Genomic DNA, 15535 nt, shown 5'->3' with positions numbered 1-15535 from the left:
TTTTAGATCAGCTTAAATATGCAAACTCCTTTCTCCCCCTCATGTTCTGTTTTGCAGAAAAAAAATCAAAATTACTTGATAGTTCAAAATCTCTTGAAGAATAAAAGGGGGAAAAAAGTGGCTATACAAATAGTTTTATCCCAGATAAAGTAGAACTACATATTCTGCAAACTGGATGCTGATAAATTCTGAGCAGGAGGCCACACATAATCTCAGTGGGTCCACAAGTCACTTCAGATCAAGATGCTGACATAAGTTAGGACTCAAAAACAAGATAACTCCTTTAACTTTCTGAAGGTGGATGCTGAAACTGAAGTGCCTAAAAATAAGAACGTTCATTAAGGAATGGGACCTGACCATGCTATTGTGTGAGAAGATGGAAACATGTTCAGAGATCACGCTTCTGTTTGTTGTCATTTTATTAGCAGAAGTCCCACCAAATCAACAAGTATTCTCTCACTTTGGATTATGCTAGCTGAAGATCAATATTCTAAGCTTATCTTAGCAAGAAAAAAATATTTGGTTTCTAAAAGCATCATTAGTATGTTTCAAATTATCATTCAATGCTAAAAAGTGGAAATAAAAGTAACACTGATTATTCAGAGCAACTACCCTAGAAGGAATATTTAGACATGTTTATTCTAATTAGATGATAGTTGCAACAGACTGCAGGTAACAACACCCCCCTGGACACACAACAAGCCTCTGCAAAGTGGGTTGTACAGAATTCCTTGAGTCTGTGATGAAGGAGATGTAGCTAAAGGACATAGAGGTTAACCTCCCAACAGCACCTGTGTCTGGTCTGGATAAAGGAAAAGCACTCTCTTCAAGGCTGTAAAAGCTGCATCCTTCTCTCATGGCTTGTGAATAATTCATGAATCAAAATGTTAATTCTTGAAACACTCCCAGATTAAACTGCTTATCCATGTTTAGCCACCTTGTCTAGTCAACTCTGAAAGACTCTGCAGTGCCTTTTCAGCCCCTGCCCACAGGCCTAAATCTGGGCTGTGCTGGTGTGGAGAAAGGAGAAGACAAAACCTCACATTAAGATTTCTGATGGGAAAAGCTTTTTAAATCAGGAAACATGGAATTCATTCTAAACCTGTAGCTTAAGTAGTAAGGTGATTCAATTTCAAATTATTACCCCCATCATTATACTAACCTGTGCATTTTCCTTCCACACCCAAACTAGTACCACCACTAAACAGCCTGATTCTACCACTGTGTGGTTCCTTATTCATGTAGCAAAAATCAGGCAGAGTCTGGGTTTTTACACATTCTTATTCATCCTTTATCACTCTAAAATGTAAGCTGCTGTTTCTCACAGTAGAAAATTGCTATACCAAACACCCAGTTTAAAATCAAACTGGAAAATAAGGAAGCCAGGAAGCCCTTGCATTTTGACTGTTAGCCTACATAAGAATTTCAAACTATTATGAAAAATTCACTCTGAAATTCCAGATTTTATTGGTTTCCAGAATTGATGGAGTTTTGGGTAGGGGGGTTTTCTTCCACTGTTATTAACAAGAGTAGCTCTACTTCTATCACAAGTGCTGAGATCATTCCACAGTTGGACTTGAGGGTGAACCAACTAATTCTTAGTCCACAGCCCATTACAAATAAAAAGAGATAATTTTGCGCAGCATCTAAGACATGCGGACTTTCTCTTGTTGTGACAACCTCATGACTCTCCCAAAAAATACCAGCTATAGAAATGTGAATACAGCCCAAAACTTTGGAAGAACTTCAAATCCAGTCTTCAAACCCCAACTGCAGAATTTTAATAATATAATTGGTTCACACAGCTACTCAGGAGTGCAAAGCATTGAATAAACTACCAGGAATCTTAATATTTCTGATTATGTCTGCATAGAAAATATATAGTGCTGGAATCCTTTGGCACAAAGCAATTCAAAATTTACTATGAATTCACTGATAGAAAAAGATTTCTTACTAGCATTCAATAATCCATTGAACTTCCTGAGAGATTTTAATAATAGATACTTATCATTCAGTTCATCACTTTGTGTCTGCTTTCAGTTATCATTTCAATACATCTCAATTGAATCTTGTACCATAAACACAATTTTGCATCCAAGGAAGAACTTACTTTCTTGTATTGCATTAAGAATTTCTGAAAAGTCCACATCTGTCTTCTGTATGTCTGGTTTTATCCATATTTGGGTTTCCAGCTGGTTAACCTGCAAATCCTCTCTTCCTTCTGAAGAAATTGAAGAGATTGATGGGGTTTGTGACAGTGCAGTAGAAAATCCAGCCAAGGGGCTTCAGGTGAGGAAACATACATATTGAATGAAGGTATTTCCATTTTTCCTCCTTAGCAGAACCAAATTTTCTTCAAACCAAGGAACTTCAGATAGAACATGGACTGATTTAAAGCTAAATAGAATGAAGCAACAACATTCTCCGCTATCAGCAATGATGCAGAGTCTCCACTGGCAAGTCCCTCATTAAGGTGACCATATGCTGCCACGCCATGAACATCACCTCACCATACCATCTACAAAACTAACTCCCAAATGTGAAAACAAACAAGAGATGTTGCTACAAATGACACAGGAACAAACAGACTAAAATAAAACATGCACACAAAGTTGCAAGACAGAAGACAACCATTAGGACAAAAAGAGCATGGACAGCAATTCAGATGAAAGACACTGTAAGATCTCATATGCCAACCTGATGGCATGACATTGTCTAGGGAGAAGCCCAGCACTGGAGTCCATTTCAAATGGATTCACGTTGGTATGTAATGGTTGCTGTTTAAAAGCATTGCAGAAAAAAACTTATTCTGGTGGGTCGCAGTTTCAAACCTATTTACACACAAAAATAGACACAAGATTTGCCCATTTCAATGCTCTGTCAACATGAGCAAAGAAAGCAGAAAGTTTTGAAAACAGGGGAAGGTGTCTGCATATCAAGAGCAGACAGAAAATGGGCAAAAAGGCAAGATGCTGGCTACAGGGAATTTGGATTCAGACCAAGAGAAAGAGGGAACTGCTGGGAATACCTCTGGTTTTTGGAGAATAGCAGGAAAACCTTTCACAAAGGCATCTGTTAGACATGATGCCCTTGAGTACCTAAAGCAAAGAGTTAGCAGAGACTTTCAGTGGTCAGGGAGATATCTAGGAAAGGAATTCATCACAAAAAGGCTGAGGGGGAAGAAGAAACCTTCAGGTCATTTAGATTATTGTGCTTCACTAGAAGCTATCACTCATGCTTTGGAAAGAAGCATTTTCCTTTCATCAACAGCCGGCCTATAGCAAGCTGCTCTTGTTGTGAATTCTGGGCTAGCCCATTGTATTTTCCCCTTCTCCTTGCCAAATTATTATCTCACTACTGCTTTGATGGGAGCAACAAATAATATACCTAGGCACAAAATTACTCAAAAGTGTTTAAAGGCCCTTCTTCACTTTTTGGAAGTACAGATCTCAAAACGGGTACGCTTTGACCAGCTTCATCCTTTATTATTTTTCTGTGTTAAAATATTATAAATTCAAATTGTCTCGTGCTTGCTTCAGCGTATTCTTTTGTTCCACAGCAAAGATTCGCTGTTAACATCAGAGACAACTCTCCTTGTAGATTCCTGCAAAGCGATCTGTCATAGCAGCTGCAGGACTCAGCATTTAATGATGTAGAACAAAGAGAATTTCTTAAGTGAGACAACTGATTATTCAAAAAATAGCAGCCTAAGGAAATCTTCAGATGACCTCAGAGATGAGAGGCTAAGATTTGCCCCAAAGGGGATTTCTAAGGCCCAAGGAAAAATACTCCAACTGCTGAAAAATACATACAAACAATATGATGGAAATAGAAAAGTAATCAATGGACAACAATTCAGTTAAGTGTCTTTGCAAATTATATCATTCAGTTTCTTCTTAAATACTCAGCTACTACTTTTAAAATATATCATTTCACACTTGCATCCTCACATCCAACAGCCTTTGTTCTGCATTTCAACCCCAGTCAGAGGAAATTAATGACAATATGGAGAAATATCAAATACCCTTTGTTCCCTCAAGCCTCCATCCTTGTTACATTTAAGTCACTGCTCCTCAGAAGAGATGAAGGTAGCAGGATCCCTGCAGCACTCCAGCAGATCTGAACTAATTGGGCCAGGGAGAAAGGAAGTGGCAGTCAGCTATGGAGATCCCAAAGTGCTGATATGGACTATCTAACCAAAGACCTGTTAATAAAATTAAACTCTTGAAGAATGTACATAGCTGACTTCAAAGCCCCTCTTTAAATAACAAAAACCAAAATGCCTATGAAGGGGTCAGAAAATGACCAGCCTAAACCTGACTGTATTTCAGACAATGAAGTCAAGACAATTTTGCTGTATTTGAATTTCCTCTCCTGTATTTGATCCACTTGCAGTATAGGGAGCTTTCAGCAATCCACAGAAATGACAGTGTTCTATGCCTGTCTGATTCACAGTAGCCTTAATATCTGCCCTCACTGCACAAGTATCAGATTAACAGCATCAAGTCTGATTTCAGTCAAAATTGTAGGGGTAATCTTCTACCAATCATTTGTGATAAAACACATAGCTAATTACAAACTTGCCTTCACCAACACAAGGGAAAAAATGAGTCTACAAACAAAACAGCTTTTAAATTAGGGGTTGCAGGAATGCTTTCTTCTCCCATGACCTTAATGATGTCAATAAAGACTCAAATTAGGGCACTTGGGCTTCTATCCTCCTCCCTCTCTGTCAGCATCTACTTTTCAGGTGGGACTACTGCATTTTTTTAGCTGAGAGAAACACCACCTATGTGATGGACTGTGGACTGGCCAAATTAATGATTTCTGGCTTGTTGTCTGACAGAGATTTTAAATTAGTAGCTCTTTGGAAAAAGCCACAATGACCTCATCCATGTTCCAGAGATGTATTTTCTCTACCTTACCACAGATCTCCAATACTACATGCAAAGGCAGTATCTGATTTCACTGTTGCTATTGATGGATAACTAACCTGCCTTTAGCATTTCCTTCTTGCTTTAGCAGCTGCTGATTTATGTTTTATCAGTGATATATCCCACTGAGTAAAATCTAAGCAATATTGTCTGAGAGGACAGTAAAGACTCTCTTTCCACAGAAATATGAGAAATAAACACATATAAAAGTGAAGTAAATATTAGATTTAAAAGTTTTATGGGTTTTTTTGTAAAGATCAGTCTCAAATTTTTCTCAGCTTGTTGACACTTTCTAGTTCAACTGAAATAATATTTTAAATTATTTCATGGTAATTTAAAATTTATTAATTTGATTAATCAGATTTATTAATTAACGCATAAAGTTGTGCATAAAATAATATACTTTTTCCTTTATTTGTCTTGAAGGGTCCCAATTAATTAGGTTAGAAAAATAAATGAGATTTTTAAAAGAGTTTTAATTTTTAGAGACTAAATGAGATGGCTTGTTCTCAGTCAGAATTTTAACATACTTCTAAATATAAAAATGACCAAATGCATCAGAGAAGTGATTTGTGTACCAACGTAGTTAATACAGTACTGATGTTAAAAAAGGGCATTCCAACTTGTAGTGAAAGAGATTTTGCCATGTGGGTGGATGCTGCTTTCACAGAGCCATTTACCTCAAAGAGGGTCATACTTAGCAGGAACAAATATAATTCTAACATGAGCAGGTTTGTTTTGCTACACTAAGTACTGCATGTAAGTTCTACAGAGAAGTTGCTCCTTTAAAGGGTTGCAGACCCTTTAAAGCAAGCTGAGAGCTGCTGTGCTTGGTGCCCTTTTCACTCTAGGCAAACTCATGTCAACACGAGATAAAGAATCATCCCTTCAGGCACATTTTTTATTGGCTTCTTCCCGTGAGTTCTCGGCAGGTCATCTGTGTCAAAAGCAGAGTTTGAGTTTTCAAAGGGGAACTGCATTGAGCATTTCCTACACATGTTAGTCAGGGGTCTGTATGTGTGTGTACAGCTTTACTGTTCTCAGTTCTAGCATCTCTCATGCCTGTGACAGGAGTGGAAACAAAATGCACAGCACAGCTGGCCTTCCCAGGATCTGCCCTATGACTGCATTGGACAGCAAAACTGCAACTGATGAAAACCCTTTTGGTTCAATTATTGCTTCAGGAAAAATCACAAGCTGTTCTATGAGTCATAGAATGTATGCAAATACATATATTAATACACACATCTTCCTAGCAAGATAAAGTTGGCCTGAAAGCAGTAGCTCAGAGATAGATAATTATTTCATTAAGTGAAGGCTGATGTGTACCATAACAAGTCTTTCAGAGAGAGCTGCTTTTGCTACACTGGTCAGAAAGCGTTTTCTGTCAGAAATCCTACATCATGTTCTTTTTTGCTCCTCACCAACCAGTATTGCTATATTCTTTCTGGCGAGGCATCTTTCTCTCCCGCAGCATAAGGTGAATCTATACACATCAAATGTACTTCAGTGATTACATTAGATAGATTTAAATATATTAAAAGTATTTAATTTTCTGTTTCTGCCCTTAACTATCTCATGTACAGTAGTGCAGAGTTTCACAACACAAAATTATCATTGCTAAGTATGTTCTCAGAGCAGGATGCAGAAACATGTCTTGTGTCCTGCCTTGAGCTTCCTCTTCTCTGCACAGAAGAAAAAGTCTTTGTTTGCAAACTGCAACTTTGGTTCACAAGCTCGACACTTGACTCCTTGCTGGAAAAAACTGTTACCCAGGAACTTTCCTTCAATCCTTGCACCTTGCCAGCAGCACTAAGCTTCCTCTACCTTACGGCTTCAACACAATTTCAGATTTCTACAAAGGATGTGGGGTGTGTGGTGAGTTCCCTTCTCCTTTCATTTCGATGCTTGTTTCCAGTTCTGGGCTCTTTTTGAAGACGGCAGGGGGGGTAAGGACAGGAAAACTCATGTTAATTCTCTGTTTCTGACAACTTGCTGGCATATTTTTATATTTAATGCAGTGTAACATCAGAGTAAGACGAGCTGTCTTCCACATCTCCACTTGCACATGTAGTGACAAACTGGAATATCTTAAAGATGTCAGTTTTTGTGAAAAATGCCAATCACTTGTTTTTGAAATTTTAAAAGTTTAATAGTAATAAAATTGTTATAAAAATAGTAATATAATTAGAATAATAAAATTTGAACAATTGAGATTAGGACAATATGAGACAATAAAAACAAAGAGATACGGACGTCCGGGTAACTTTTTCTGGGCAACACAAGCCCGAAAAAGAACCCCCGTTAACAGAGGATTAACCCTTAAAAACAATTGCCTGTTGCATATTCATACATCTCATACATGATGCATAAATTCCATTAAAACACAGGATTCTGTCTGGTCACTGTCAACTTCTTCCTCTTAACCCTCATGCCGTCTTCCTATCTGAGCGAGGTGGGAAGAAGTTAGTTTTCTGCTGATAAGGGAGCAATAAATTCTCTTTCTCTGAAAGATTTAGGTGCCCTGTGGCTTCTATCTGGTGCAAGTCCTTTCTTAAACAAATATCTTACATAGCATACTTTCTATTTTAACATTATGTTATAACCTAAAACTATATTTAATACACTACTTAAGAAAATTAATACAGCATAACTTTCTAGCATAACACATACAATATTCATTTTAATACTCACAAAAAGCCAATCATAAAATACATATTTTTCACGGTTTTTCACAATACAAGGTGCTTACTTTTACCAATGCATGTCACAGGATTTGCCCTGTGTAGGTACAAACATCCACAGTTTTGGAAAAATTTTAAGTAGCTGATAATGATATACATTGAGTGGCCTTTGGAGACTTCTGGTTTAAAACAAAGTACTCCATAATAATAGTATTAATACACAATGTGTTTCCAAGACTGAAAAGATTGGGTACACTGTGGAATTTCTTGCAGACCTTTGAAAAATTTCTGACCTTGTAGATTGCCACAGATGTCTATAAATACATAAGAACTTTCATATAACTTTTGATATCCTTAACTGGTTTATAAATTACCTTAAAAGAGAAGTGTATACTCTATCACTATTTGGTATAGCTAAACACATTTTCTAGTATGCAGAAAACACCATTTATCTCAATGGTTTTCACATTGTTTATGAATAAGATAATGCGTCTACCTGTTAGCATCTAAGTGGAGTGCAAAAGCACAAAAATGTCTTTTTAGTTTTGAAAATTATTGGAATAAAAATACAGGTCTTCTTCATTTTCAATAAGAAAGTCCAAGGGATATTAGGAAAAAAAATTCAAACCCCAAATCATTCTGGCTAAATTGAGACACCTATACCACAGCTGTCTGTGCATGGTCATGTCAAAGGCACAGCAACAAAAATACTGGAATTATTTTTGAAGAGAAATTTTAAAATATATTCCCTTTGCATTGTAATACATGACTTACGCAAGACGACATATGCTTAATTATTGTTAGAACAAACTCTTTTTCTTATCTTCCAGAAGCAGCAGTAGTGAAGGGGAAATTTCTGAACACATAATATTACTAATTTATCACAGACTGTGGTGTTTTGATGGCATATGGTGTCCACTCTCCCCTCCATTAAACCCTGATTGGCATCAAAACCAATTTGTGCCATTTAATTACAGATGCAGGGAGTTCTATGTTCAGCACTTGTTCTTTCTCTTTCATGCTGTGAATGCCTTTTTCAGAGACAACCATAGGCAAAATGGACATATAGCCCTTAGTGCAAAGCAATACCTTGAAAATGTCCTCTACTGTCACAACAGCCTGAATACCAGACTATAGGGACAGGGTCCTGACTGCCCTCAATTCCAATATTTCCAATTCCATCACTGCCCAGAAGGAGCTGTGGGCATGAGTGCAGCCAAACCCACCAACACCGTGCTCCTGTCACCAAGCGGCAGGCACCTCTTAAGCAGCGAGTTTGAACAGGACAACAACTGCAGAGAGCTGATAATCCACGTCTGCCACATGGGCAGAACCTGCATGGGCAAACTACTGACTGCTCTGCAAAAGCCCTCAGCCTCTTGCTCCATTCCCCATCTATGCTCAGAGGATGCCTCAATGTTCTGATTATTGAAAGAACCCAAATGTTCACACTGAACACAAGCACATCCTTTTGTCTAACATTTCCAGTCATTTGGCTCTATTTGGCCCCGGTTCAGATTCTTCAGCAATAAGTATAGGAACAGAGTTGCACAACAAGCCTTTGGAATTACCTCCTGAAAGGACTTCAGTGATTATACAAAGAGACAGGGCACCAGGGTGTCCCTCCTATGGGGAACAAAGCTACCCTCTTCAAGTGTCACAGTGCCTGACGTGGGTATTCACAAGATATACTCTGAAAATGGCACAAAACCACAGAGTATAACTAAGCAAAGACATTTCTCCACAGTTGTATATTGCAAATAAGGATCTTGAAAGAAGTCCAAGATCTAAACACACTGAACAATTCAGTCCATTTCCTACTACCCTTATTTCTATAAAAATAATTTTAAGAATGATTGTTACCTTCTCTTTCCTCTTACACTGTGAGCACACATATACAAACACAACTATCAAAGATCACGATCACGTCTGTTCAAACATTCGTCCGTGTTTGAAAAATCAAACTACTTGTGAATGACAAATCCTTTTACCAATATCAGGAGTTATCACCAGGCAATTCATAAAGGGGAGGAGATAATAACCTTTGCTGAACAGTTTATTGCAAAACCCTCACCCAGTTTTCAAGTCAGTAGTTTATTGATGAGACAAACAGAAAATCTGGCTGCACAGGGAACAACCTAACAGAAACCTTCAGTGCACCAAAGATTTACTTTATTATAATGTGGGACATCAAGATAGCTTTAAAAAGATCCCAGGTGTCTCTTTCAGGTGTGTTTTAATGCAACAACCAGTTATACTCACATTGTACCACAGCACTGCCTTCACAGTCTGAACATAACCTGGTAATTAATTCTGGCAGAAAGTACCAGCAGCTAAACCATTTGGGGAACTTCAGCTGTCCTAAGACTGCTGAGGAATGGACATAACATAGGGTTGTGAAAACAGTTATCCTGAAGATAGGATAGCAGAACAGAGGTCTGTGCAGGGCAGGATCCTATTTCTGACACCAAATGCCTAGTCAAAGGAAGTAAGAACAGTGAAAGTACATCCAGTCCATCCCCAGTCTGTCTCTTCCAGCTTGGAAAGATTTAGAGATTTCTGGAGAGGATGGTTGCATTTGCATGATAAACATTCCCAGCTACCAACATCCCTTTTCCCACAAATCTGTTCCTTCTATACTCTCTGTCACTTTTGAGCTAACAGGTCATCATCAAATCCCTCCCTCCCCTTTTCACTTACCTTGTTTCCAGTTTTCATGACATAGAGGCCCTGATCCTTAGCTGCAGCATTATAAACCCTTTCCCAGCTAGGGCCATGAAGCCCAGAAATCCACTGTCATCACAAAAAGTGATGTCTTTCTTACTTTTGTCTCAGACAAGAGCTACTACGCCGACTCCATTAAATATACCTTCCTGTACAGAAAATTAACACAGATCAATGAATCCCACCCTAGTCTATTACAGAGAGAGGATGTGGTTCTAACCTACCAGCCTGGGTGTGTGGAGACCTAATTAGGGAGAGGTTATAACAATCATTCAGTTACAAACTGAATGGGAAGGATGGGACCAATATTTATAGAATATTTGTAAAAATATTCTTTCTCAAAATTTTAATTTGTCTTTAACAGAACCTTAAAAACAGCAGGAATCATGCCCTTCATACTGGTGCAGTTGGCCTTTCTTATATAGCCTTGCAATCTACTATAATTACCAAAATCTGCAAAGGAGAAATAGAGCACTTTGACATTAAAATGCATGGAGTAGTGTTGGGCTGTTCACATAAGATGCCTACCCAAAAGAGATTATTTTCAGCAACTGGCACTAAGCAGAGTCTCCCTCACAAGCAGTAGGAGAGTATTGGAATAGCAAGGGTCATAATTTTCAGGCATTCTGGTGACACAAAAGGTGCAGTTGAAAAAATATGCAGTTTTGATGACCCTTAAAAATCTTTCATCAGTGTAATAGGTCCTGAATTCCTTTTCTGTGTTTGCTGCATTCCTAAAGTAAGGTCTAAATAAAGTACCTAACTGTAGTACCATCTCCCTTTATCTATTTTAACCACCCTGAATGTTACCAGTAATGAAGACCTCAAAAAGTCATATGCTTTGTGCTGTATTGGACCTCTAAAGCATAAAATAGTAGAGAACTGCACTCCCAAGGATGGGAGCAGCAAATATTGTTGCTCTGTCAAGATCCCAACACACAGAGGGCACATTTGCTTTCCTGAGACATCCACCCACACAAGGCACAGGAACAGTCAGAGGTCTGTATCACCCAAAGGAAGTTCTCAGAAACAAAGGACAGATTAGAAATTACATCACCTTTTTGCTTTGCTGCTGCCCTTATACCTGTCTAAGTTGTGATGAGTTTTATGCAACTCTTTAAGGCTTTCGAGCTTTTTTTGCACCAGAGTTCATTGGCTGGAATTTCCAGTGGGTCCATTAGAAGCCTAGAAGCACTTACCTGTAGCATGTCTACTCATCCAAGGAATAAGCCTCTCCTACTGATTTGGTTTTCTTTTGGTTGATCTTGGGTTTTTTGTCCGTTGGTTGGCTTTGGGTTGCTTTTGGTTTTGTTTGGGTTTTTGTTGTTGTAATTTTGGTTTTGTTTTTTTTCTTTTTCTTTTTTTTTTAATTATTGAGGAAGGTCTGGCTTAATTTTGATATATCAGAATGAACTAGCAGATTTGGTCTTAGGAAAGAGGTCTTGGCTACCTTTGGAATGATACAAACCTTTTGTAGAAGTTAGCAACACTATGCAGCCCTATTTTAGTCAAATCCCTTTTCTGACTTTAAAAGCATCTCTGCCAAAGTAGAAGCTAGTTTGTTCCATCTTTTGACAGTCTTCCTGCAAGAACCTTTCTTTGGAATATATGTAACATATTTAACATTAGAAATAGAGTCTTACATAACACTAAACCCCTTTAAGCAAGAACTATAGAGCTAAGAAAAAGCCCCCTTTTTCAGTCAAGCATTACAGGAACATAATAACTGATTATTCAAAGTCTCTCTCACTGTTCCTTGAATTATAAGGATTTTTTTAGATTAAATGCGTCATTACTTTCTCAGAAACTTTGCAATATTTTATATATTGTCTATTTTTTTCAGAATAGAATGGTCAAGTAATTTTAAAACATGTTACACTGGCCTCAGGACTTCATTATAACTTTGCTCTAGGATCAGTGAGTTTAGTCCTAAGCCTTTTCCTGTTTTTCCCCCTTGAAAGGAAAATCTGTGATGGTAGAACAATCAGGAACGTCCACAGAGAGTGGCATTTTGCAGCCTTTGTGAGGTGATTGCATCTTGTAAACTGACAACAGCCAGGAGAGCTGAAATCTGAGGGTAAATTGTACTGATTTTCAAGTAACCATGCATAATTGCTTGCAGCGCTGAATGAAAATTTGTTTTATAACAGCGAACAGGAGAGTGATCAAAACAGAAAGGAAAAAAAATAAGTCTTTGAAAAGAATTAAGTTTAAAGCTCCCAGAGAAGAAAAACACCCTCAAAGTCACTACTTGAAATTATTAATATTATTTTTGAAGCCCCTTATTGAGGGCATGCACAGGTCCCTTTCAGATAGATTCAGTACTTGTGTGTGTCACATGCAGCACAAATTGATATACAGGGATGCAATTTCTGCCTGCATCAAATACATTTAAATTGAGCAAGACAGATAGCATTGAAAAACAGTGCTTTTTGTGCTAGCATTTATTTTTTTGTTAGCATGCTTTTGCAAAAGTATTCTCCGAAGTGATAGAATGAACATTCCAGGAGACTTGATACCTTAGGACCAGGACTTTTCAAAGAAGTGACTTTTGTCATACAAAAGCAAAGGGCTGAATAAAATAGGTTGAATAACTAAGCAAAGTGATAGAAGATTTTAAGCTCTGCATCATCTCCTAGCTAGTTCAGCTCTTAATTTCAAAGTGCTGCATAATCACCATGTGGTGTCCTGCCACTCAGTCTGGTGACAAAAGATCCTCATGGTAATTGAGGCAAACTGTTCCTCTCATTAGGAGCTTTGCAGAGGCTGCAGAGCACCCAGAGGCAGGAGAATGAACAGTCTCTGTTCAGCAGGGAGTGTTCACAGATCATGCTTGAAGTACCAATATGGGGGAAATGCTGCTCCTTGCATCAAACTCACATTGCTTTGAACACAGGTTGTAGAGAAAGGGAAAAGTTAAATATGCAGGGTGGTCTCTTTGACATTAATGTCCAAATTAAAGTCCTTCTGCATAGGAACGATTTTTGTAAACATGTGCAGGTTTTAATATGAAAATTAGCTAAATGAGGGGAATACTAAACTTTTTTGAAATCTGCTTGCATTTTCTATGCTTCATTCCACATGACAGAAAGTTCCAGGTACACCCAGCAGAAGGCATATTGAAAAGGATTGTTCCCTTAATAATGTTAGACAAGTAAGATAACAGCATTACTGTCAGTGTGAATTCAAATTTCCAGATGAATTTACATCAGCCATCCCCTGCCATGCATGCATTTGCTGCCAAGAAGTACTTGCACAACAGAGCTTCCTGGCAGAATTATATGCAGGGTTTTAGTCCTTTAATCTAGGAGAGATGCATGCCACATGTCCTGCCAGTCAGCAAAGAAAAGAAAATGTGATTTAACCAGCAAGTCACATCTAACTAACACAGATCCTCTAAAAACCATTTACAATCAAATGTGAATGCTAATGAGCATAAACATATTTTGTGATGAGAAAGGGATATATTTTGCACAGTAAATTATCATTGTTGAAGGCTTCAGTCCTACATCTTTTGCTAATTCAATGATAATTAATTTGTGACCAAGGTTATTAAACACATTTCCTTTTGTCCTTTGCTGCTAGTTTCAAGAACTATGAATTTTTACTTCTCTCCCTAGTCAGTTTTTCTGTTGGCCAAGCCCCCTAGTTCTTCTCTCTTATTTACAAGCTCAGTAAGTACAGTCATCAATAAAAACGCTACAGACTGATAAGCAGTAAAAGAAGAGGACCCAAATGTTTAGAAAGATTTTTTGTCCAAAGCAAACATATCTTCTTTTAAACTTCTAATTTATCAAATACTTATTATCACAAAAAGCAAGAGAGTACAAGAAAAGTTTCTCCATGAATTCCAATGACCCCAGCAGACTTTCACCATAATGCCAGAACCAGTCCTTTCAGCACATAAAGTTCTTTCAAGTATCATGGATATGCCTCTATAATTTCAGGGAGCAAGGAATGTCCTTTCCAAAATGTACAGTTCTTTGGCTTTAAAAGAGATCTTATTGAACAGTAAATTTTTGAAAGCAGAATTTTCTAGAATATTTTTATGTGTTTCCCAGAGTGAAAAATCTTCCCATGTTACCTAAATGTTGGAGATCAATTATTTCAAAGACAACCCTTCCTTCTGCTTCTGTAGATTGCCTGCAGTACTAATTTGTATAAGTGATATAAGTTACAATCTATATTACTGTATATACACTAATATATCTAAACCTCAAAATGCATTAAGGTTTTACCAGAAGGACAGAGAGAAAATCTTGCCAAGGAACCTCTGAATTCCTGTTATTACAAAATGGATAACAAGTGTTAGGAAATGTTGCAAGGAGAGAATGACCAAGAAGATTCCAGAGTTTGGCACAATGAAAGAATTTACTTTACTGCTGCTTAGACATATTAAATAAGACATTTTTTCCACAGCAAATTTAAGGACTCCTAGAAATATGAGGTTTGACAAGTTCTGGAGAATCTGAAAATAAAGGAATTTGTCACCAAGAGAACAAGGCAATGTAACATTGTCCTGACTTGGAATAGATTAATAATGGAAAGAGCAGACAGAAGCCCAGAAACCAAAGTACTGCTTGTTGCACAGCAAAGGCACAATGCCGTCAGAAGGGAGGCAAGGCATTTTCTGTCCCCAGATTTGCCTAACCATGACATTGAGGGAATGGACTGCATGACAGCTTAACCCTCTCTAGGCTTGTTTCATGCTTCATTCTGTTGCTCTTACAGAGAGCCTAAATGATGATACCATTGCTTTCAAAATGAGCCTCTTGTGTGCAGCACAGACACGACTGTTCTACACTGTCTTTGGGAGCACTGTGCCAATTCACTTCAGCCAGCAATGGCTTTGAGCTCTCAACTTCAGTAGCCTTGTACCCCACTAGCCACAACATACCACAACTGCCCATCTAGATGGAAGATGATAACTAGATGTTGCTCAAAACTAAAAACACGCTGTCCCTGACTTTGGAAAGAAATGCATATTTGCCTTAATGCCATTACATCTAAATTCATCATCTGATTGTTATACTCATCTTTGCTTTCCTTCTTTTAAGAGAAAGTTCCCTTGGATGAGTGCACTTGCAAAGGTGTCAAGAGCCTTCCCTTCCTCGTTAATAGCCTTTTTCTTCCCCTTTTTTCTCCATTTTCCTCTGTGTTTTGTTTCAGTTTGTTGATACTTTTATATCTGCT

The 15535-nt window shown here is 37.9% G+C and overlaps 1 protein-coding gene across 8 annotated transcripts in view; it reads right to left on the bottom strand.

The window, feature by feature from the left end:
- The window catches only part of ANO4 (anoctamin 4), a 173360-nt gene that overhangs the window by 100698 nt on the left and 57127 nt on the right, over window positions 1-15535 (bottom strand). For 5 of the 8 annotated variants that reach the window (XM_039704082.1, XM_039704083.1, XM_039704081.1 and 2 more), the window contains exon 3: window positions 2111-2221. The exons of 1 other annotated variant lie outside the window; for it this stretch is intronic. In XM_039704082.1, coding sequence (XP_039560016.1) covers window positions 2111-2221 — 111 coding nt within the window. Of the gene's footprint in view, window positions 1-2110; window positions 2222-15535 lie in introns of those variants that run through there. 2 more of the 8 variants (XM_039704088.1, XM_039704089.1) reach the window with 1 other exon arrangement.

This window comes from Passer montanus, unplaced genomic scaffold (assembly GCF_014805655.1).
Source record: "Passer montanus isolate IOZ18808 unplaced genomic scaffold, ASM1480565v1 scaffold17, whole genome shotgun sequence".
Lineage (NCBI taxonomy): Eukaryota > Metazoa > Chordata > Aves > Passeriformes > Passeridae > Passer > Passer montanus.
Note: the sequence above shows the minus strand (reverse complement) of the source record. Positions and strands in the feature narration are given on the sequence as shown.